Consider the following 24,252-nt stretch of genomic DNA (forward strand, 5'->3'; position numbering starts at 1 on the left):
GCAGGGATTCTGGGTGGGACACTGGGGCCACCACTGTCCCTCCTGGAGCCTCCATTTCCCCATACGTAAATAGGAAGCTTGAAGTACATACTGGCTAAGAGCCTTTCCAGCTCAGCCATCGGAGGCTTTCCAGCAGAATAAGAGTTGTGGATGCTGTTCTAAGTAAACACTTTGCCTGTGTTAACTCCTTTGAGGTCCAGAACCACCAAGAAGGTAGGTGGTTCTTAGCAACAAAGAAAATGAGGCCCAGAGGAATAATGGAATTTGCCCATCTTAGCTAGGAGTCAGAGGCAGGCTTCAAAGCCAGGCAGTTGGGCTCCAGAGTCCCTGCTCTTAACCATCATGTCACACTTTGTGAGGACGGAGGTGCCTGCTGTGGTGGAGGCAGCCCTGGGGAGACAGGACAGTGAGGAAGAAGCGAGGAGAGGAAAAAAAAAGCAAAAGACGTGTCCTCTCCTCCAGGAAGTCCTCCTGGATGCTGAGAGGAGTTGGAAACCCCTCCTCAGACCTCCTTATAGCACCTTGCTTGCCACCTCATCTGAGCTGACTGCACCAGAGAGCAGCTGTCCTTTGACTTATCTGTCGTGTGCCCAGGCCAAGGGCAGCTTGAGGGCTGGGACTGTGTCCTGCTCACCTTCTATCCTTACTGTCCTGCTTGACACAGAGTGGAGTCCCAGGAACAGTTTGAGATGGGAAGGAAGGAAGTAAGGGGGCGGGAAGGAGGAGGAAAAGGAAGGGAAAGGAAGGGGAAGGGCGAGAACGCTTCCAACTTGGTTGAGTCCTCTTTGTTTGAGGAACAGATGACCCATGCCGAAGAAACAGCTGCATGCAGTGAAACTAGAGCACGGCGTCCCAAACTTAAGTCTTTCTCTGACCATCTTCAGGATTTTGGCCACGTTTGTGTATTATCTGTATTGTCATTTACTTTTTAAAATAAAATTAGTGTTTTTTTTTTTGTTTTTTTTTTTGCGGTCTGCGGGCCTCTCACTACTGTGGCCTCTCCCGTTGCGGAGCACAGGCTCCAGACGCGCAGGCTCAGCGGCCATGGCTCACGGGCCCAGCCGCTCCGCGGCATGTGGGATCTTCCCGGACCGGGGCACGAACCCGTGTCCCCTGCATCGGCAGGCGGACTCTCAACCGCTGCACCACCAGGGAAGCCCCAAATCAGTGTATTTTAAAATAAACATGCATATCACTCTCATAAAAAGGAAGGCAACTGGAAACACTCACACAAGGGAAAACAAGACAGCATGGGAAAGTCCTGCCGGAATACATCACCTGCCAGGGCGTCCTCCCTGTGCTTTAAACAGGGAGACTGGCGAGTGTTAGGAAGGATGCTGAGCGCCAAGCTGAGACTGTCTCTTCCACACGCCCCAGGCCCAGAAGAGATGGGAGTGGTTCAGGGTTATTTATCATCTGTGTTACTCACCTTTGGGGATGTCTCTCCACCTCGGAGTGTAGGAGCCCCACCCTTTGGGAAATGCTGATTTAAAACAAAGCCGTTCCCCACACCCTCCGTCTGAAGCAGGGAGCAGGTAACACTGCCTCAGTCGGACTGGCAGACATCTATCCCGCTCAGGACGCCCGTGGGGAAGCCCTCGCTGCCTTGGGGAGGTGGGGAAAAGCCAGGACCTTCATTTTATTTGGGAGCCAGTTTTTGGTCTTGATTTCGCTGCCACATCTCCTTTTTCTGTGAATCCTTAACGGAAGGAACAGCTGCCCTGTTCATCCAGCTTGGTAAGCTGAACACCGTTTCTCCCCTCGGAGAAAGGACAGCCGATACCAGGGGCCATAAACACCCCTCCGTCCCTGCTGAGACCGCCCTCAGGTCAGCAGACATCGTCCAGAGGTTTGGGTGTCTTAAATGATCCATGCCAGGGGATCCGTGTCTTCACCCACCAGTGGGGGGACTCCCTACTGAGCCTTGTGGCCAAACACCAGCAAAGGCACACCAGAGCCATCTCTGCCTTCCACTGTTCATTTGTTTGTTCGTTCATTCATTCATTGATTCATTCATTCAACAAGTATTCCTATAGAGCTGTGAGCCATGGGCCAGGAATTCTTGGCTTCTGCCTGTGAGGCTTAGGGCCTGAAGGGGAAACAAAGAAACAGATAAAGACAATAATTGTTTGTATGAGGCAGCTCACAGCTGGAGGCCTCCTGATAGAAGGGGATGGGGACCTGCCTGGACTTACTTTTGAGGCAGGGATTCCTCATTGGAGCAGGGGGGAGGCATTTCTGCTGAGCCCCGCAGGCTGAGGAGCCAGCCCTGGAAGAGCGTTTAGGTTGGAAGGAACATCGAGTGCAAAGTCCAGAGGTGGAGAAGCATTCTCTCACAGCAGCCCCGTTTTTCACACTCATTCTTGTATTAATATTTCTCTGGTTTGTCCCAGGGAATTTGCTGCAAATCCAGACACGAAGGTTCTAGGAAGTCAGACTGATTGAAGTTTGAACCTCACATCTATTACAGACTAGTGGTGTGGCCTTGGTCAAGTGATTTGACCTCTTTGAGCCTCAGTTTCCCCTTCTGTAAATGGGACTAGAAGGCCTCACGGGTCTGTGTATGGACAGACGTACGAAGAGCTAGCGCAGGTCTTGGAGGAAAGGGAGACCCAAAGGTGTTAGATTGGGCTTCCCTGGTGGCGCAGTGGTTGAGAGTCCGCCTGCCGATGCAGGGGACACGGGTTCGTGCCCCGGTCCGGGAGGATCCCACATGCCGCGGAGCGGCTGGGCCCGTGAGCCATGGCCGCTGAGCCTGCGCGTCCGGAGCCTGTGCTCCGCAACGGGAGAGGCCACAACAGTGAGAGGCCCACGGATCGCAAAAAAAAAAAAAAAAAAGATGTTAGGTTATCTTCCCACTGGTGCTTAATCAATCCCTGTGTCTGTGGAAGGTGGGCTTTCCTAATCAAGGGGGCCCATGCAGCGAAAGCCAAGCAGGGTCTCAGGCTCCTGACAAAGAACTAGACTTTCACATCTGAGTGTGGCAGGTGGGTCTCAATTCAGGTGGGTTCTGGATATGCGGCCTCCTCCTTGGGGGCTTCCTGGAGGAGGTGAGGAGTGAGCATGTGTATGAACAAGGGTGGTCACACATCTTTGAGGGCGGGAGCAGCTGCAGGGAAAGAGCACTGGACTGAGAGTCACTCAGACCCGGCTGTGCCTCGCCGACCCACCCTGTCACGTGGAAAGTCCCCCACTCTCTCTGGGTCTCAGTTTGCTCATCTGTAAAATGGGGATCATGATAATGACCTCCTCATTGGGCGGTCGGGAGGACAGAATGGGATTGTACCTATGAAATCACTTTGCAAACTGTTCCGAGTTGCAGGGAGGTGAGGATCTCCTCCCACGGAAGAGGATGCTGGCTGGATGGAGGGTATAGCCGTGCCTCAGCTCCCTGCCAGGAGCCAAGCTGAGGGCTGTCCATGCTCCGCTCTCCATCCCCCAGGTCTGGTTCAGTAACCGCCGTGCCCGCTGGCGTAAACAGGCAGGAGCCAACCAGCTGGCAGCATTCAACCACCTTCTGCCAGGCGGCTTCCCGCCCACCGGCATGCCCACGCTGCCCCCCTACCAGCTGCCAGACTCCACCTACCCCACCACCACCATCTCCCAAGGTGAGTGCGCAGCCCCATCCAGGCATCTCAGCCACACCTTTTCATTCCCCTCCACCCCCACCCACTCCTTCCTTCCTTAACAAAGAAAGAGTAAGAGGGTGTTTGGTTTCTCTTTAATGGCTGCCTGGCTGCTTTCATGGGGACAGACTATTAAGACAGAAGAGATGGGGTCCTGCCCTTGAACTACTAGGCTCTGCACCCAGGTGAAGATAAACAAGGTCGCCTCCATGCACCTGTTTAGAACAGAGCTTCTCAAACTGTGAAGTCACCTGCATCTCCTGGGTCTTATTAAAATGCAGAAGAGATGACGGTGGGCAGAGAAGAGTAACTCCCCTCCCTCCCTGGCTCCTGGCCCCCAGTCTGCCCTCCCCTTCCCACCCTCCGCCCCCAGCACACATTAAGAATCCTGCTACTTGACTTCGGCCTCATGGAGCCCCGTGGCCTCCTCTTAAAGGACTGGCAGGCTAGAGTTCTAGAAGCTGAGGAGAGGCCTCCCTGTGATTTTTGATGAGAAATTGAACTGTGGCCAATGGTGATGGTCCCATCTGCCGGAAGGCCTACGTGGAGGGGCTGGGACAGAGAGGAAGAGCAGCCCCGCAGCTAGGAACAGAACGGCAGTTCAAACTCTGACCCCCCACTCACTAGCCTTGTCACCTTGCACAAGGGCCCTGAGCCCACTGAGCCTTAGTTTCTTCATCTGTAAAATGGGAATCACTATTGCTTCATACCTTTAGACACTATTTGTAAGAGCACCTGGTGAGTGGTCGGCACTCATAAAGCGCTATGGGGACAGGCCTGGGCAGATTGACACAGTCCTCACGGAGATCTGACTTCCAGTCCAGATAATGTTTATTGAGCACCTACTACGTGCCAACCACTGGGAACAAGGCCAGCACGTAGTGGGTGCCTAGAGGTTGTCTGGAATGTTGACTGGTGGTCAGTCAAGACTTGCCAGTCCGTAGTGTCCTGCCCGGAAGCCAGTCGTCCCATCCCAAGTAGCAAGAGAAGGTGGTCCCCTCCCCGCTCCATCTGATGGAAGGAGGCTGGGAGAAGGAGGAGGCTCAGGTCTTGCCTTCCAAACAGGAAGTACTTGCCCTCCCTCGCCCTCTGGGGTGAGGCCACTTGCTCAGGCCCTCTCCTGGGTCTCTCCACAGATGGGGGCAGCACTGTGCACCGGCCCCAGCCCCTCCCGCCGTCCACCATGCACCAGGGGGGCCTGGCTGCGGCCGCTGCAGCCGCAGACACCAGCTCTGCTTACGGAGCTCGCCACAGCTTCACCAGCTACTCCGAGAGCTTCATGAACCCGGCAGCGCCCTCCAACCACATGAACCCTGTCAGCAATGGCCTGTCTCCTCAGGTAGGTGTCCCCACACCCCGCCCAAGGTCCCATCACCAGATGATCGCCAGTCCAGCCAGCGAGGGCTCTGGGGGACACGGGCTGACTCTCCCTTGGGGAAGAATGGCTGTTGGACACCTTGAGAGAGTTTAAGTGGGAGGCGGGGTTGCTCCTTCCACCTGCACTTGTCACTATTCTGTGACCCTTCACCCTGGGTTTATCTTCTTCAAGCCACAGACCTGGGTGACCCAGCGGGCAGATGCAGAGAAAAGGTTTCCATCACAGGTTTCCATATTTCTCACCACCCAGAGCTTATTAAACTGGCCCATCACCCCCCTCATGGCTGTTCAGTCCATAAAAGTCAGGCATTTTCGGTGCGTTGATGGAAGCCTTGCACCATTTCCTATGGGATGCTGACTGGTTGGGGCTTTGTTCTAGAATCGGGAGTCTTTCCTGGATTCCATCCTGGGCTCCGTCTCCCACTTTGGTCACTAGGAGTGACCAATGAGTGAAAGAAAGGACCATGTACTACTGGTGGAGAGAACTGTGGCAATGGGTGGGGAGGGGAGGGATGGTTCTAGCCTGGGAACTCTACTCTCATTGGGTCTTGGAACTCTGTTTACTCACATGTGGTTGGTTGCTGGTTAAGTCACTCATCGCCTGACGGTGCTATTAGAAGCGGTGGGACCATCTTTAGATGAAGCCAGAAAGACAAGGCTGAGGCTGATGTGGTTATTGGAGGGTTTGGGGAACAGGACTCAGTGATGCTCGAAATCCTAGTAAATTGGAAGAACTGCTGAGCTCATTTTTGTCGCTATAACAGACTCTCAAATATCTGTGGGGGAAAGAATTGAATCCAAGTCTCATTTTACCTTGCCTCCCATTTTCTGAGACACCTCTGTCATGTCTGTGGTGAGAACACATGGGGTGCAAACTTATCTGAACAGCTGTAACGTGGTAGAAAAGGTGAGGCTTGGAGGGGATTTAAATCCCAGCTCCTCTGCTCAGGGTGTTAGGCTAGTAAGCATCTTTGAGCCTTCGTTTATCTCCCATTAAACAAAAGAGTAATTAAACAGAGAGCTGCTAACCTCCTAAGAGGGGTGTTCTCTGCATTCAATGTGCTAACAGGTCAAAGCACTTAGCACAGAGCCTGGCACAGAATAGGGGCCAAATAAACATTAGTTCTCTCACCCCTGCCCCGCACCCACCCCCACCACCCCGGCCATTCCAGGACAATATAGTTGGTATGAGAAATGTGTTACCTAAAGAAAAGGACCAAAGAGAAGGTCAGCTACATCCCCCCAGGCCACTTCCACCCAGCTACCTGTTTTTGTAAGTAAAGTTTTATTGGAACACAGCCATGTCCGTTCATTACGTATTTATTTATGGCTGCCCTTGTGCTACAAGAGCAGAGTTGAATAGTTTCAAAAGAGATCACATGGCCCGTAAAGCCTAAAACTGGCCCTTATAGAAAAAACTGGCTACCGTTGGTCTAAAATATTCCCCCAAATGTTCGATTTCTGCATGTTTGGGGGTCATTCCTATTTGCCTCAATTAACGTGTGTCGTTGAGGACTAACTGTATTTCAGTTCCATCATTTACTTATGGGTAAGATCCCTTTCCCTCTCTACACCCCAGTTTTCTCATCCGTGAAATGGGGTGATGTTAGCCCCTACCTCATAGGGTTGCTGAGGACTGAATGAGATGACCTAGGTAAAGCACTTAGGCCAGGTCCAGTGCAGAGCTGAATGCCCGGTGAACCCACGCAGCTGAAGGGAGAGCTCCCAGGGGTGAAGCAGCAGGTCCTCGTGGGCCCCACATTGGGAGGGTGATGCAGCCTGTAGACCAGAATGTTTTTCCAGTAGAACCTAATTGGCCTCTTTGGGGTTCAAGGCCACCAGCGCCATCTCATTAGTGCCGAGGACTAACTGGCCAAGCTAACCTTCCAGAGCCAGGTTTAGGCATGACAGGATCCAGAGCGGGCTGGGTAAGGATGGCTGCAGAGACCCACAGTGTCCACACTCGAGAATGTGGTCCAGGCCTGGCCTTATGGTACAAAACATATTGGAGGAAATCTGAAGAGGGGTGTTGAGATCAAGTGGGCCTCCAGCTCACTTTACAGGTGGAGGGCTAGGACACGGCGGCTGGGCCTGAGAGTCCGGGGCACCTGGCTCCCTGACCACGGCTCTTCCCATCTCCACGTGGGCTGAGGTTCGTCCCCAGAGCAGCACTTCTGTCACAAGACAGAGGAGAAACTAGCAAATTAAGGGGCCCCTGGCTTCCGGAGCCTATGGTTCAGCAATGGTATTAAAGAGAAGATGTTCCACGCACTGTCTGAGCCCAGAATTGAACCTCAGGGAGGGAAGCAGAAGAACGGAGAGAGTCTGACCCACTAAGGTGAGCAGCCAGACCAAAGCCGACCTTTTCCCCACTTGAGCTGGACCCTCACCCCTCCTCTGAGAGACCCTCAAGGCTTCCGCCCCGTTCCTCAGGGCAGAGGGGCTGTGCGGGGCGTGACGGATTGCGTGAACTTTGGATACCCATCGGGAGGTTCCCACCAAAGGTGTGAAGACAGATGGAGGGTCTGCCAGGGGCCGAGGGGACCAGGAGGTGAACAGCTGCTAGAGGGCAGGGAGGGGGCTGCGTGCGGGGCGGACGTGAGGGCAGGGTCAGGCCGTGTGTGCTTCTGCGTGTGTGAACCTCCGGGTTAGGCTACAAACACTTCCTGAAGGAAGGGGGCAGCGAGGGGGTGTTTAGGGTCTCATACAGAAATCCCTGGCATTTCCCTGTACTCCTTCCCCCATCTGACAGGCCAGCTACACATGGTCAGCAATCTCTGTGGTCTTGGGGTTCTCCACCAAGAGAGGTTCATTACCATGTCTGTCTTCCCAGCAGGAGGGGTTTCTCCATAGCTCACCTGGGCAACAGGGGGAGGGTGGGCCCCACTTGGGCTGCGGGGCCAGCATACCCCTCCCTCATCCAGGATCGCAGGTCCACGGTTGCCCAGATAGCCTCGGCTCTTGTTCTTAGAGAAGCCCAAGGGGATGCGGTCGGGGACCCAGCTGGGGCTCTGCTGAGCACCTGCTTGTCTCACCAACCGGCTTGCCGCTGCCTGGAGAGGACCTGCCTCCTCCCTGTGGGTTGCCCCGGGTCCTGGCCTCAGACCCAGCCTGGGAAGTGGGTGCTTCCAAACCTCAGAGCCTCCACGGAGAGTCTGCCCAGCAGAATCTCACAGAAAAGCCATTTACTCATCTAAGCTCTGGGCCTGTCCTCTGGCTCTAACATAACACACAGCTATGGAGTGCCGGCTATGGGCCAGGCACTGTTCTCGGCACTTGGGGTAAATCAGTGAACACAGGGATGAAGGGCCCTGCTGTAGTGGAGCTGGCAGTGAACAGGACAGACAGACAATAAACATAATAAAACAGCAAGGCATGCAGCATGTTTAATAACAACGGGGATGAGGACAGCTAAGCTTTCTGAGCCGCTGTGATGTTCTGACCCTGTTCTCAGTGCTTCCTATAGACTAATCTACCTGAGCGTCAAACCCTGGGTTCACCCGTCGTTTCCAGAACCCGAGATTGTACCCACTCGCACTGCCCTCCTGCCTCTCAGAAACGCCCACACATGCTCTCTTTTTGAGAGACTGGCTGGCGGCGAGGAGAAATCATCTCGGAAGCCAGTCCCTCCTTCTCAGTGGAAGGGAAAGCTCCTTCAGCCCATGTCATGGATGAGAACACTGAGGCCTGACTCAGGTTAGGGGCCAGCAGGCAGAGCTGAGTCATATGAGAGGCTTAGATGACCTTGAGGCTTGGTTCCCTCGGGGCCTAGGCCCTCACCCACCCCCAGAACCCAGCCTGGTAGGATTAGGGACTCAGCACGTGGATGGCCCTGGCTTTGCTTGGAAACAACTCTTAGAAACAAGCTCAGGACAGCTTAGGACAAAAGGACCCTTTTGTGACATCACTTCGAGGGATCTGATTCCTGCAGGTGGATCAGTTCATACCAGCCCACGTGTAGGAATCACGAGCAGGGCACAATTTTAAGGGCGGTGGGCAGAGGTAGAAAGGGGACACCCAGGTCCTTAGAGATGCCCCGGTCTGATGGGGGAGACACAGCCCCCAACCTGAGAAGCTCTCAGTCTGAGAGGAGGGACACGACTCTGTCCTCAGGAAACCCCTTGTCCTTAGACGCCCCAGTCTGGTGGTGGAAGCACAGCCCTGTCTTGGAGAGTTCCCAGTGTGATGGGGGAGACAGGCCACGGGGGCCATTCATAGCCGCAGCACTGACCAGTCAAAGCTCCCAAGCAAAGCATCAGGATCAAGGTTCTGCCGTTTCCGGGGTCATGTGAGCTGAAGGCCACAGGCAGGCTGCCCTGTGCTGGGGTCTTCTCCGGGGCCTGTGCAGATGTGTCACCAGGGGCAGCCCGAAGCAGGAGCTGCCTTCTCCCCCAGGCTTTCTTAGATGCGGACTATCAGAGTTGGCAGTGGAAACTGAGGCCCAGAGAGGGGGAGAAAATTGCCCAGATCACACTGTCAGGTTAGCAGCTGAGCTGGGACCCGCACCCAGGGCTCCGGACACCTCACCCACAGCTCCCGCCGCTGCTTCATGGGAAGGGGGCGTTTCTCTCCTGCCACCACCCCTCCTCTTGCCTCTTCATGACGTCCCTTGCGCATCGTCCCCTTTGTTCCTCTCTGGAGCTTAACGTGGAGGAACCTGTAAAGGGATTTACATATTTACAATTTCCCCCATGTGGAATTAATGAAAGATAGTCTCTAAGTGTGAAGTTAATCACACGGCTGTGATCACAGTACGCCAAGCCTCGTTGTCCTTTCCCTCCTATAATAGTTACAGTGACGGCTTACGTAGAATGAACGCTTACCGTGGGCCAGCCGTGAATGGGCTAAGTGTCATACCAGCTCTCACTCAGCCAGTCTTGGCGGCTACCTTGTGACCTTGGTTTACAGATGAGGAAATGGATTTGTCCAGGGTCATCCATCCATCCGCCCATCTAACAAGTATTAATTAAGCCCTACCACATGCCAGGCCCCGTGGTAGGTTCTGGAAAGTGGCAAAGCTAGGATTCAGATGGTCTGGCTCCAGAGCCCACTAGGCTGTTCTCTTTTATCTGCCCCGTAAGATTGGTCCTGTGGTCCGTATGGGGAAACTGAGGTCTGAGGCCACAGTGGCAGTTAACGGCATGGTCAGGTTCATGGTTTACACCTTCAAGCTCCCCCTTCCTCCCTAGACCTGTAGGAATAAAGCGCAGGGCTTTTCAATTCTTTATGAACGGGGTCTCCAGAACGCCTCTCCATGGTAGAGTCCCACCACTGCCCTCCTGGCATCCTTTGAGGCCTCCAGGGGAGCCAGTCCAGCAAGGAAAGACACCCCATCAGCTGATCACCTACGGGATGCCACATCCCCCGTCAGCACTTTGCTTCTGTGAAGTTACTCTGGCCCCACAGAACTTGGGAAGAGAGACTCAGAGAGCTTAAGTAACTTGCTGAAGGCCACAGAGCAGGTGAGTGGTGGCGATGCAATTCTAAGGCAGATGTGCCTGACCCACGCACCTCACCTTCTCATCACCCTCAGCGGGATGAGACGGAGAAACCTCTCACACTGCGGACCTGAGCCGGGGCCCTTCGCGCGGTGGCCACTGGAAACTCCCTTTGCCTTTTTCTCCCCTCACTTCCTCTGTGTGTTTTTTTCCCCTTTATTGGCGACACCGCGTTTATAATAAGCATTTAAAATGAGTCTTGCTGGACCAGGGACAGGGAAGGAGGAGGCCGTAAGAGATTTGTCGGCAAGAAGACGGGGAGGGGGATCGTGGGGTGTTAAATAGCCCAGAATTTTTAAAAAACTGATGCAAATCACTGGTAGGAGAGAAAATTATGTGCAATTACGTCCTGATATTGGAAGGTTTTGCCTAGCCCAGGCAACAAGATCTCATTAACAAGCAGAAAATAAGATTGAAATGGTGTGTAAAAGGGCTGAAAAATGAATTTGAATGCTGCGTTTGTCCACAATTACCCCCTCCTTCACACATATTTTATTGCAATTTTTTTATTATTCTTAATCTCTCCATTCCTCAAAGCAGATTGGGGACATCCTGGCATTACTGGGGCGTCGGGAGGAGGTGTGGAGGATTTCCTGCTCCCCTGAAAGGAGACCCTTCTCTCGCACATTTTCCAAGGTTGGGTTTTGGAAGGATCAGAATTCATTTCTCCGGCTTAGCGGGTTGTAGGAACATGAGGCTTTAACCCCAGCCGAGTGAGCGCGCCTCTGGGCCCCGCCCAGCCCTTCCTTTTCCTCCCTTCCCGGCGGCCCCTTTGCCTCCAGCTTCCTTCCTTTCGCCTTCTCAGGTCTCTTCCAGGCTCATCCTTTCCCGGGAAGTCTCTCCTGGGAAGCCTGGGGCAAGAGAAACGGCCTGACCTCTGCCAACAAGCAGCCCTGAGTTGGAGTTCTGGTTCTGCCACTATCTAAGTTGCTGTGTGGCCCTGGGGCAGCTTGCCTAACCTCTCTGGGCTTCCTTTTCCTCATCTGTAAAAGGGAGTGATAATCCCTACCTCTCAGGGGGTGCTGTGAGGACTAAGGGAGATTTGAGTACAGTGCCTGGCACGTAGTAGGTGCTTAATAAATTCTCCACCCACCTCCCCCGTCTGTGCCTTGGCCTCCCAACTCTGTTTTACTGCCACTTCATTTCTTCTATCTCTTTCCCCCTTTCCTTCCCACCTGGAAAATGCCTGAGTTGGTTTCCAGTCTTGGGAAGAGAGGGTGACAGGGTGCAGGTAGCACCCCTCTCCGCAGAAAGCACAGGAAAGGCCATCTTCCTCCCTCCGCCCTCAGGTCCCAGGGAAAGATGAGCTGGGATGGAAGGAGTGACCGGCTCCAGTTGGAAGGACAGGCTGTGATGCTGGTTTTTCCCAGGATTAGGGGAAAGCTAACTGAATCACCTCAGCCACCTACCCATTGCTCATGGTGACCACTGGTGATGGTGTGGGGTCAGGGGTCAGCTTGTGGAAAGGACCGAGAACCTGTGGCCAGATTTTCTTGGACTTGAAGCCAAATGCCCTTTTGCAGTATCTGCCCCCCCCTGACTGGCTTTCACTGCACCAGTAACAGCCCAGCTCCCAGACCTCCCCCACATCAGCCAGCCACATCTGCCAGCCTGAGTCACAGCCCTGATCAGGGTACTAACTGGAGGTCGTGAGGAGCGTCCGCTTACCTCCTCAGGCCTCCGCACACCCCCAGTGCCCCTTCCCCACAACTCCCGGCCAGGCCCACCCCGGGGCGAGGGTGAGCTGCAGGCTCAGAGAATCAGCCGTGGGGTCCCAGGCGTCCTCAGTCCTTCCAGCCCCTGGGCAGACAGACCTGCCAAGACCCTGCTCTCATGTCCAGCTCTGCCTTTGGCCATGGTTAACCCACCAGTGGGAAAAGCTGAGTTATTTCCCCCCGGGCGGCTGGCCAAACAAAGCCACCTGCTCACGTCAATCAGAGGCCCAGCTCCAGCCCACAGGGAGAGGCCTGGGCAGAGCCTCGTCTCCTGTGAAAACAGACTCGTGTTTATGTCTCTGCCTTTCTCACCCCTTTTCCTGGGTGGAGGGGACTGAGTGGGTGGTGGACAGAAAGATGAGACCGGAATCAGGAACTTTCCAGAATACTGGTGATGGAGGCGGGTCATGCCTGTGTGCAGGCCCTGCTAGGAATTGGGGGGTCTAGCTTATGGCCTGGCTTCTGGGTGACTGCGGGATCTTTTCTTTTTTCTAAAGATTTTTTGATGTGGACCATTTTTAAAGTCTTTATTGAATTTATTTCAGTATTGCTTCTGCTTTTTATGTTTTGGTATTTTGGCCCCAAGGCATGTGGAGTCTTAGCTCCCCAACCAGGGATCGAACCTGCACCCCCTGCATTGGAAGGAGAAGTCTTAACTCCTGGACCGCCAGAGAAGTCCCCAACTTTGGGGTCTTTTTACCATTGAGGGCAACCCTGGCTTTTTCTCCTTAGAGGACTGAGTGGGATTCTGGGAAGACGGTATTTTGAGCTCATCTCCCTGAGTCTGGACAAGGGCTGTGGATTGAGGGCTGCCCTCAAGGGATGCTCTGGGCCTCTTTTTTGTCCACTACTGATACATCTATAGCAATCAAGACCCTATACCTTGAGAAGATGTGGGCAGGAGCTGACCTCTGCCCCTCCCCATGAGCAGAGTAAGGCCTGGTATGAACAAGTGGGAAAGAGGAGACCTAGATGTTTCCACACAGCATTTGATGTCAGGGACCACGGTCTTCAGTAGGACCCCAGGCGAGGCAGTGGTACTCTGCATGGTGATTCATTCTAGCGACACACAGAACTCAGTGTCTGGCCCATAGTAGGCCTCCAGCAAGTGTTGGTGAACCCCCAGGAGTATTGCAGGCTTGACTACACACAGCTGTGGTCCGTACCCCAGAGAGTTTTGAGGCAGCTGATCAGTTAGTTTGAATGTTCGTATGTTCAATTGCCTTCAAATTCATTTCTCTGGCTCCTGTTACTAACACAATGTATAGGGAGGCACAAAAAGGAAATAACACGTGTCTGTCTCTGCTCTTACCGAGTATGTTTTAGGGGAGACAGTACTACCCCCATTGCACCACCAAAGAGCAATGAGAGAATCAGTTATTGACAGTTGAAAGGGATTTCTGGTCAGACAGGATAGGAAGAGCAGAGGAGTTTGGAAAAGGGAGGGCATTGTCAAAGAAGGCTTCCTGGAGGAGGAGTCTCAAAGGACAAGGTAGCATTTGCTCAGGGGAAAATAAGGGAAGGGGTAAGAGGTTGGTGCAGACTGGACAGCAGCAAATAATATGGCAAATGCTAAAACAGTGTCTAATTCAGATACATCATGGGCTGAGTGAAATGATCATACAGACCAGGTTTTGGATCCCAGGTCTTCTATACTTACTTGCTATGTGACCACAGGCAAGTTACATGAGTTCACTGAGCCTCAGTTTCCTCATCTGGAAGATGGGGCCAATACTGGTCACCTTGTGGGATTTTGAGGAATAAATGAGACTCTTCATGTGAAATACCTAAAACTATGCCTGGCAATAGAGGGAGAGCTTAATAAGTGACAGTTTTTCCCTCTTCGCTTCTCCCTGCCCTAATTAGAAATCGGGGGCGAGGGGAGGGAGGAGAGATGGATCGGGAGTTTGGGATTAGCAGATACAAGCTATTATATATAGAACGGATAAACAACACGGTCCTACTGTAGAGCACAGGGAACTACATTATATCCTGTAATAAACCGTACCAGACAAGGGAGAAATTGAATTAGCCATTCTTTTCTGGGACTGGAGGTCCGGCTCAGCCCAGGCCAGGCCTGGTCACTGGCTGGAAAGTCAGGCAATCTGAGTTCCCTCCAGACTTTGCTTCTAACGCACTGTGCGACCTTGGTAGATGCCTCTCTGCTCTGGGCCTGAGTTTCCCTATCGGTGCAATGAAAGTGAGAGGCCAACTTCTAGTCAGGAACCTTCCTGATGAGAGTCCGTGATTCCCGTGGGTTCTTTGTATGAGCACGTGAGTCCCAGCCTCTAGGTCTCTGGGTGGGGCCAGCCTTCCTCTTCACCCTCCTGGGGCCCCAGCCTGGGCCTGGGGAGCTTCCCAACAGGCTGGGGCTTTAGCCAACCAGACCTGCCTGGCTTGGTGGGAAAGAATGCAGATAGCGGATTTGTCCTTCTTTCTGATTAGCACGGGGCTGGGGCCTCTGAACCAGACAGTCCCGGCAGATAGAGGGGAAGAAAATGAGAGAGATTAGCATTTAATACAGCAGGCAGACTCAGAACTGCTGAGGCCCGTCCCTGGGGTCCCCAGCAGGAGGGAGGCCTCTGGGATGGCAGGGCAGCCGGACCTGGGAGGCCAGGCACGTACCCAGATAGGAGAGGCAGGAGTGACTTTGAGGGTCCCCAGAGGGCCATACTGTCCCCTGCCTCCAAGCCTTGGCACCTACTGCTCCCTCGGCCTGGGTCTCCTCCACCATCCTGTCATCATCTCAGACTCACTCTTACTTACTTTTAAAGACTTGGTCCCTTCCAGGAAGCCCTCCTGCACCCCCTTATGCTGGGCTAGTTGTGCTTTCCCTGTGCATTGATCACATTTTATCAGTATATTAAAAGTACCTGTGTTGGTAGACAAATACTAAGTGATAATAATAATGGTTCCATTTTCTGAGCCCTTATACCACAGGCCAGGTGCTGTGCTAAGCCCGTTATACGGATTATTCCATTTAATCTTCATAACATCTCCTTTGGACGGGGAGGGCCTGGAATGATTTCTGTCTTACAAATGAGGTGGTGGACAGTGGCACCATGCAGTTTAAACAATTTGTCCAAGGTCAGGAACTAACAAGTGTCAGGGCCTGGACTTGAACTCAGACTGCCTGGCCCCAGTGACCATGCTCTTAGCCAGTACATGTCACAAAAATGGTCTGTTTCCCACTCGCTGGTGAGATCTCTGAGGGCCGCAAACTCTTTGATCTCGGCTATTCCCAGTGCCCTAAGGGGCAGGAGAGGAGAGGCGTCAGGATACCAGCTCTGGAATCCCTGGGCCTGTGCCCAATCCCCAGGACCATCACTTCCTAGCTGGGTGCTTCCAAACAGGTTCTTCTCTGCCTCGGTTTCCCCCTCTGTAAAGTGGGGCTAATAAATACTTCCCATCTCATGGAACCAGTCTGAGGAGTAAGCGTGCTGATAGATGCAGAGCAGGTTGGCATCTCGCACGATGCCGGGTAGCTGTTTGCAGATGGGGGCTCCCAAGGCCACACAGTGAGCTGGCGCAGGACCAGGCCCCCAGCTAATTCTTCTCAGCACCTTTGAGTTCCCCTGCTCCTTCCTGCCTCCCTGTCTACCCTCCTGCCCTGCCCCAGCCTCAGCCCCAGGGTTCCCCCCTCTCTCCAGACCCTCCCACCAGTCCCTTCTCTCTGCTGGCCCTCGCCCCAGCTGGGAACATTTCTCCAACACCTTCAAGGGCTTGGGACAGGTATTTCGAGCTTCCCCTGGGAGTTTTGCTGTGGGGTTGAGGCTGATGGGGAGGAAATGGGCAGAGGAGGCTCCTCTCCTGGGGCTTCTGGGAGTATCCGAGACCTGGGCTAGTGTCCCCCAGGCATCGCGAGCGACCTTTGGAAGGTCAGGCCTGAGTGCCACCCCAGCTCCTGCGGGGTAATTCAGCCAGTCACCACCACTCTCTGCTTCCCTTTCCTTCTCAGTGACGAGAGCCAGCACTTTCTTTGGAGGGAGGACAGTCTCCACCCCAAGCCCTGCGCAGCCAGACTGCCCTCCCCCCGTCCTCCTCCAGCCAGTCTCCTCTCCATGTGCCCTCCCTCAGCCCAGAACTTTCTCTTGGGCCCAGCTGATGGGAAATTAACCGCTGCTTTCTTTTCTGCACTGATTTTCTTCCGCTTCCTTGTTCTCTCCTTTTCCCGTTTCCTCCCCCCAATCCCCAGCTCTCCTGCCCCTTTTCCCCTTTTAGCCCCATCTGCATCCGACCCTCTTTTGCTCCATCCTTCCTTCTCTCAAATCCAGTCCCCTCCCCCACTCTCTTCCCCCTAATCTCTCTCATTCTTCTTCCGGCTTCTCCCGCAAACACCTCTTCTTTCTCCCCGTCCAGCCCCTCCCCGCCCCCTCACCCTCTACCCCCTCCCGTTCTGTGTTCCCTCTTCTCCCCTTCTCTCCTCTCCAGCCCGCTGATGGTGAGCTCCAGGCAGGGACCGGGCGCGGTTCCGGCCCGGCAGACCCGGGTCGGGGCGGGGGCATCGAGGTGGGGGGATCGGGCCGGATCCGCGCGGCCGCCCCTCCCCGCGCTCCGCCGCTTCCACCGCCGCCGCCGCGCGCCTTTGATCCATGGCCCGAGGCCGCCTGACAGTGGAAAATGCGGGGAGACAAAACCACTCAGTCAGAGTGATTCCCAACAACTGTCTCCCCGAGATAAGGACGCGCTCGGGCTCGGCGGCCTGCTTAATTCCTGCGGCCCGGGCCTGAGATCGGGGAGCAGCAGCGAGCCTGGCCGCCGCCCGGAACGCCGGGCCCGGCGCGGGGCTTGCGGTTGCGGGTTCTGCCTCCGTCGGCCCAGCCGACGCGCGCACGGTGGCTGGTGGCCGGTGGCCGAGGGCCAGGGGAGCGAGTGCACTCCGCAGACAGGCACTTCCTTGCTTGGTAGCGCCTCCAGTGAGGGCTTCCTCCCTCATTCCCATCCAACATTCAGTCGCTCCTCTTAGCCAAGGATGCACTTGCTGGGATGTTCTCACCCTCCCTTCTCATCCCTTAGCCAAGCCCTCTTCACTTCCTCTGAGAAGCTTCCCGTCCTCCAGTCTGGGTGGCCGCACTCCTTCCCAGGGTAACAGATTTGCCTCTGAATTCTAACTTTCTGGATACTGCTTTCTTCTCCTAAAGCAAGAACCAGGCTTTTCTGGGGGCGCGTGGCCCCAGCACAAAGCCTGGCTCACAGCAGGGGTCTGATAAACAGCGGTGGGCCCGCATTGGACACAGCATCCATCGTATGCCCAGCCCCACGGTCCCTGCCTTCAAAAACCTTCCAGTTATTTTGGCAAAAGAAAGCAAAGGAAACCAGGCGCCAGAAGTCTCCACAGAGGAGGGGATGCCCCAGACAAGAGGGTGTGGGGAGGTAGGGAAGCATCTGTGGCCCTCACACCCACCTGACAAGAGAAATATGTTTCTCGGGGATGCCAGGCTAGGCTGGACTGGACTGACCAGCTGGAGGTCCACCGTGGCTTTCCCACCACCTTCCTTGGCAAACTGGGGTCTACCTTGGAGGTTCAGGAGGTGACGAGAGGTCAGATTATGTAAAGGGAGAGCAAAAGGGGACCTTCACAATCCCAGCCTAAAGCCCCAGGGCGCTGTCTGTTTGGGACAGAGAGAGCCAGCGTGATCGGGTGATGACAGAAGTCATGGGGAGGCAGAATCCCCATCTCTGGGGTGCAGGCAGGATCTGGTTCTGTCAAGACTATTGGAGCGTGCATTCTTAGAATGGTGGGGGATTCAGTTAGAGTCAGTGGTTCCCAACGCTGTGCATGAGAATGATCTGGAATGCCTGTTAAAAATCGAAATTCCCAGGCTCCACCCTGATGGGTCAATACAGGAGCTCTGCTGTGTAAAATACAGCTCTTCTGTATTTTAAAAGAAGGCGCCATCTGAGGCAGCTGGGGTGAGGTCCGGCACATGGAAAGCACCGGATTAGCGAGCCTTCACCTTGTCAACATCGCATCAGCACCTTGACCCTCAACCCCCTTTCTTCAGGAAGTGGCTCAGGGGCAGGGCTGTTTGAATTGAACTGAGACCGCTCTCCAGCAATCTCTGGGCTGGAAGGCTCCCTTGAAGTAGTTAACCCACTGCCTCCTGTTATAATAGAGACACCTGCGGTAGCCCTCCACACTTCTCACCGCCTAGGAAGACTCAGGGATTAGCTGGGCTTTTCCGCGGCACGGTGGGCGTGGCAATGGCCAGATCCTTCCAGAGGGTTGGTGGACAGCATTTACAGTCCTCTCTGCCTCTGCTCCAAGTGGCACGGGCAATCCCTGCTTTGACACAAAGCCCTGGGCAACCTTTCCAAGGATGGAGCACCAGGCAAGGAGAGGGAGACCCATCCCTGCCTGGCTCCCGTCCCTCCATCCTGCTCGTTTGTTGGGGGCCAGCAGAGAGCACGGAGACTCAGCATGCGGGCGACCCTCTTGCCAGACCGGGGTGTGACCTGCGGCATCGGAGGATTAAGGTCCCACGAGAGCCCTGGCAAGTGTCTTGACAAAGGGGATGGTCCAGGCTGAAATTGAGACGTGAAGCCTGGGGGCAGATGTTCCTGAGCCTCCCCCAGGGGCTGCCTTCCCTTCCCTATCACAGATAATGCCCCCCACCACGCCTAACTGCCCAGGCATCCTTCCCTGAGCCCCCTGGATGCTGACTCCCACCCCAGCCAACTCCAGTCTCCCTCTCTAGGCCTCTGGAGGAAGCGGCTGTCCCAACTGGGGTCCCACCCTGCTTTGGCTCCCAAAGAAATGGAGTTACTTCTCTAGCACCTTTACTGTTCATAATAATTACAACAGATCCCCGATTTGTTCAGAACCAGAGGAGTCCACGATGTGCTTTTGCCCCCATTAGCTATTCGGTCCTCACTGAGCCCTGAGGGCCTGGAATTGGCAGAGGGGCAAAGCTCAAGGTCAGCAGCAAGGGACAATGTTGGAATCCAAAAGCCAGGTCCGCCCAACGCCAGAGATTCAGTTCTGTCCTCTGTGCCGGGCTGCCAGAACAGAACCCTTGCCTCTCCAGGTCTGGTCTGCACTTGAACAGGCGCCCAGGGGCTTCCCATGTTGAGGAAAGCTTGAGAAGTACTGGCTAAAATGAGCTCGTTATGCCGTCCCAGCTCTCAGATGCCCCATAAGCTCCTTGAGTGACTCAGAGTGGACCACCCTGGGCAGCAGAGGAAGGGGAAAGGAAGGGGCCTTGGAGGGAAGCCGCCGAAATCCCTCAGAGGAAGAAGCAGGGGAGCAGAGGAGATGGGCTGAGGGTTCCTCCAGCCTGGAGGCCAGTGCTGGGCTGACAACCAGCTCGACCAGGGTGCTGGCCTGGCCTCCCGGCCTGGGGGCCTCAATCCTGGCACACTAGGCTCCAGGGCTGATTTGGGAGGCCCCCCTGTTGGAGGTGTGTAGGAGCGGAGGGCAGAGGGGCATGAACGTGGACAGACAGACCCACAGACCCATAGAGAGAATCAGGGTGTGAGATGCTGGTGGAGAGAAGGGAGGTCAGTCCAGACAGATGTGCAGAATGGTCAGGGAAAGGGAGGGATGGAGAAGCGGCGGAGGCAGAGGGAGAGAGGCAGGACGACAGAAGAGACAGAGAGAAATAGAGAGACACCCAGAGACCAAGAGACAGAAATGGGAAGAAAGACAGGGAGAAAGAAAAGGAGAGAGAGTGTGCAGACAGGGACTGGGATGGGGAGCAAAAGGCAGAAACAGGGAGACACCGGGGTGACGGCAGTGATGGAGGTCAGAGGCACAGTTGGAGGGAGATGAACGCACAGAAGTGGGATGGGGAAGGGAGCCCAGACAGGAGGGAGGACCCCAAAGCTGGAGGAGAGAAGGGGCAGAGGACTTGAGGGAGACACATACCCAGCTCTGCAGTCAGACTCAAGTGTGAATGCCAGCCCCACCTCCTCCTAGCTGTGTGGCCTTGGGGAGGGAAGGAACTTTACCTGGGGTTCCTGCCAAGCACCAGTGGGACATGGGAACCTGCCAGAGCCCAGCTCCTCTCCATGCTCCTTCTCTCCCCTATGGTCCAGGTGTCCATGGCAGGGGCCTTTCCTCAAGGCCAGGCCTGAACCCCAGATGCCCTCCTCCCAGCCCTGGCCTCCTCGTGTGGCAGTGGTTGGTCTCCAAGCCCCCAGAGCCCAGGGTGAAAAGTCTTGGCCTTTTGATGAGTGTTTCCCTTTAGTTCCAGATGCCACCCTGACAGGGGCTCCCCTGTGATTAATGTCCCCACCCCCAAGGCCTGGGACCTGCCCCTCTTCCCCAAGCCAGAGCTGGTGGGTGTGTGGGCAGCTTAGGGACCGAACCTTCCAGAATCACCGCCTGGTTTTCCCTCTTCCTTGACCCTTCCTCAAAGCCACCCTCAGAGGAGCCAGTTAAACTCAGATGAGCTGAGTTTTCATCCAAGTCCCCGTTTTCTCATCTGTGTGACATTCATAATCTGCAGCCACGGTTAGGAGGCTGTGTCAGCAAAGGGCCCGGAATCCCTTGGGGCAAAGCAGAGAGACCTCTGGGAGCCTGCTGGGAGGACCCTACAGCCCTGATAACAGAAGCACTAAAGGTGGACATAGGGCATAGAAGAACAACTTTGGCTCTGACAGTGACCCCGGGAGGTGAATTAGACAGTCATCAAACCATGTAGGGGGCATACAGGCTTCACCCATTTGAAGGATCTTATACATAGTGGCAGGGGAGGGGACCATGGATCGTTGGGGGTACTGCCAGGTGGCGTTGGGGACTTCTGTCGGAGTTGGGGACCACAGTTGGAGATGCAGGTTGAGTTCAAATTGGTCGTGGTCGAATGGGAGAGCTTTATTTTAGATAATACCTCTCCAGCTGGGATGGGTGGTTACGAGCTGTGTGATCTTGAGCAAATGACTTGACCTCTCTGGGCCTTGGTGTCTTCATCTATAAAATGTGGATGACAGCAGTACCTGTTTCACAGGGTTGTTGTGAGGAGAAAATAGGTTAACACGGGAAATGCTTAGGACCCTGCTTGGCATGGAGCAAGCACTGAAGCCTGTTAGCTGGGATTGCAGATGGTTACCTTTGGAAGTGCCATCAGCGCAGGGTCATGGAGTTGGATTGTATTGGGAGTTGGGAAACCGGCTGCATTGGGGTGCATGTGGTAGAGGATGGGGTGGGCACTCCATTCTGGTTCCTAGCCCACCTTGCCCAGCCCCCTTCTCAGATAACCCAGGGCACCGCCTTCCCAGCCCGCTGCACCATCAGAAAGCTTCTGTCTCCTCCCGCATCTCTCCCAGCCCGGGGCCTGCAAAGAGACAGCATCTCTCCGTGACCGTCCCCAGACTCTTGTTGTTTGGTACATCGGAGCCGTGGGCACGTTTCTGCTAATTTTGTGGCTGCCTTTATCAAATGGGGATTCACAGGCGCTTTATCCTCGATAAGTGGATTAGTCGGTGAGCTAAACAAGATGGTGTGGGACGCAGGGGCTGCTCCGGAGAAGATATTTGTTTCGCAAAGAATGGAGCCCGCGTTGCCTTCCCTGTGCAGGCGAGGCAGGCAGGGCGGTGGAGTAGCTGGAGGGCCGGCCCTCTGAGCTCCTTCTCCCGGGGCAGGGGAGCCCTAACTCTTGGGAACTCCCTACAGGGCAAGCAGGAAATGGGAGGGAGGCTGGGTCCCCGGAGAACAGGGTCCCTTTGGGGAGGAGAGAGTGGAACCCCGGGTTCAATCCAGCTACCTGTCATCCCTGGGCTCATCTGGAGTGTCACGTCCCTGGGCGGCAGCTTCCTCCCTATCTCCTACCTTCTGATGCCCTTGTCTTCCCTCCTCCCCTTCCTCCTAGCCTTTTGCTTCCCTTTTGTTTCTTTTCTTTCCTCCCTCAAATACCTCCGAAGGCTTTTTGCTAAGTATTGTGAACCCAGACACGGATGAGACGTGGTCCTTGCTTTTACAGACAGAAGAACAAAACCAAACCCAGAAGCCTCCAAACATGGCAGCAAGAGGCAACTCTGGTTGCACACTGGGCTTCTCAAAGTTCTCTCCGAAGTCCAAAGTGTGTTCCCCCGAGGCCCCGGAGGTGGGCTGTAACAGATTTGTATGTATTCGCTTTAAAATGCAGGCTCATTTTGCATGCTTTGCCACTGTGGAGCTATACTTGTTGACCATCACAATAAAATTAATTAGCGTCAGGGCGAGTCGACACTCCAGGAAGTTGTGCCACGTTCTCTCGTGACTTGGTATATGGTACATGACGCCATGCAACATCATGGATGTTGAGACTGAGGGAGAGGCAGAGATGACTGGATGTGTGGAGTTTGGGTGACCAAGAGGCTGATGTAATCGTAGACAGATACAGGGAGTGCAGGAGGAGGGTTGGATCAGGGTAGATGTATGGAGGTCAAGGCCAGGGGGCTGCCCAGGAGGGAGCTCAGGGCGGAGATGTGGATTTCAGAGGCCTCTCTCTATAGAGACTCGGAGACGGAATGATATGCTCAGAGGGGAGAGGAGAGAAAGCGGCTGGGAGGATGCTTGGTCCAGCTGTTCCTCTAGGCTGGATGAGAACACGGGGGACCCACATGTTTTCTTTTCCCCCTTCACTTCTTCTATGGGTGGCCGGGATGTTGAGGTCCCTGCTCTGTGCTGCAGCAAGAATCTGGTTGAGGGTGAGGGGGGAGCAGAGACTCTAAGAAGGAGAGAAAAGGATGGAGCAGAGCATCCCGGGTCCCCAGCTGGTCCTTAGCAGCGTCTGTCCTCGCCAAGCTGCCTCCAGCTGAGTGTGATTTTGCTATTTATTTACATGTAATTATTGCTATGAGGTGCAGATATTAACGCTGTCAAGAGCAATTTGCTCTGACATTTTTCACTCACTCAGTGCCCCCGCCACTCTCGATGGAGCCCAGGGCTCTCCCAGCCCGGGCCGCTGCTCGCTCGGTGGCCGGGCCGGAACCACCCAGCCGGCAAGGAGTGGCGTCAGTGAGCTCACCCGGCTCCTCCGCAAACTCATTAAACTTCGAAATTGAATTTGGTCTGGGAAAGGGCCGGCTGGGCCCTGCTCCACCCAGCCGAGGCTGGCTCAAGGCCTCCCCGCCCTGCCTTCCTCCAAGAAAACTGGGCAGGGGCTGGGCTGTCCAGGGCAGGGGCTGGTGGCTGAGGCTGGCAGAGGGCAGCTGGTGAAGACGGTGGAGGGTCATTGTCAGAGAGGTGGGAGAGAACACAGCCGCCAAGGCGGCCAAGGCATAAGGGTCAGGCACGGCGGCTGGAACCCTCTCGACCCCATTACCGGCTCACCCTACAAGAAAACCAGGCAGCTCTAACTTTGGGGGACGTTATTGCAATTGACTGCTATACCCACCTAACAAAGAGACTTCCCTCTGGGGCCCGGCAAGCACCTTAGGCAGCCTGCAGGGCGTGGTACCATGCGTGTAGGAAAGGTGCCGAGCTGGCCCTGCGGTGGGTCCCGGAGATAGATGCTGGAAAGAGAATCGACTTTGGAGTTACACCTTCTGAGTTCAAGCCCCAGTCCACCACCTCCTGATTGTACAGACCTGGGTGAGTTTTTTTTAGCTCCCCTGAGCCTCAGTTTCCTGATCTGTATTGGAACAGCCAATACCCATAGTTCATTGAACCTAAGGCTGGCCCTTTCTTGATCTTCTCAGAAGACCTCAACAAAACCTTTGCACACAGCTGGTGTCATTGCTACCACAGCCGTAGCAAGGTGCAATGGATGGTGAAAGGCATTCCAGTTCTAGAAAGATGAACGTCCACGTTGTTCTGACAGCTGTGGTAAGGAGTGAATGGCTGTGCCGCCCGCCCATAGTAGGTGCTTAATTACGGAAGGCTACGATCAGGTTTCCTTGTGAGCCTCTTGATAACCAGGGGCTGTTTTATACAAGAGGACACTGAGGTTTGTTCCTTTTTTCACTCGTTCTTTCCACTTAAGGGACTTTGCTCCTTGGAGAGGACCAGCAGGGCCTGAGCCATCATGGCCGTGAGTCCCTAACGCGTTGTGATACGTGCCAGCTTGTCTGCCCAGGTACTAACGAGGCCTCCCTGCCACCACTCACTCCCTG

The 24,252-nt window shown here is 54.8% G+C and overlaps 1 protein-coding gene across 2 annotated transcripts in view; it reads left to right on the plus strand.

Moving 5' to 3' along the window:
- The window catches only part of PAX7 (paired box 7), a 99,129-nt gene that overhangs the window by 57,592 nt on the left and 17,285 nt on the right, over positions 1–24,252 (plus strand). For both annotated transcript variants that reach the window (XM_060035260.1, XM_060035305.1), the window contains exons 6-7: positions 3,443–3,608; positions 4,763–4,965. In XM_060035260.1, coding sequence (XP_059891243.1) covers positions 3,443–3,608; positions 4,763–4,965 — 369 coding nt within the window. The remainder of the gene's footprint in view (positions 1–3,442; positions 3,609–4,762; positions 4,966–24,252) is intronic.

This window comes from Delphinus delphis, chromosome 1 (genome assembly GCF_949987515.2).
Source record: "Delphinus delphis chromosome 1, mDelDel1.2, whole genome shotgun sequence".
Taxonomy (NCBI): domain Eukaryota; kingdom Metazoa; phylum Chordata; class Mammalia; order Artiodactyla; family Delphinidae; genus Delphinus; species Delphinus delphis.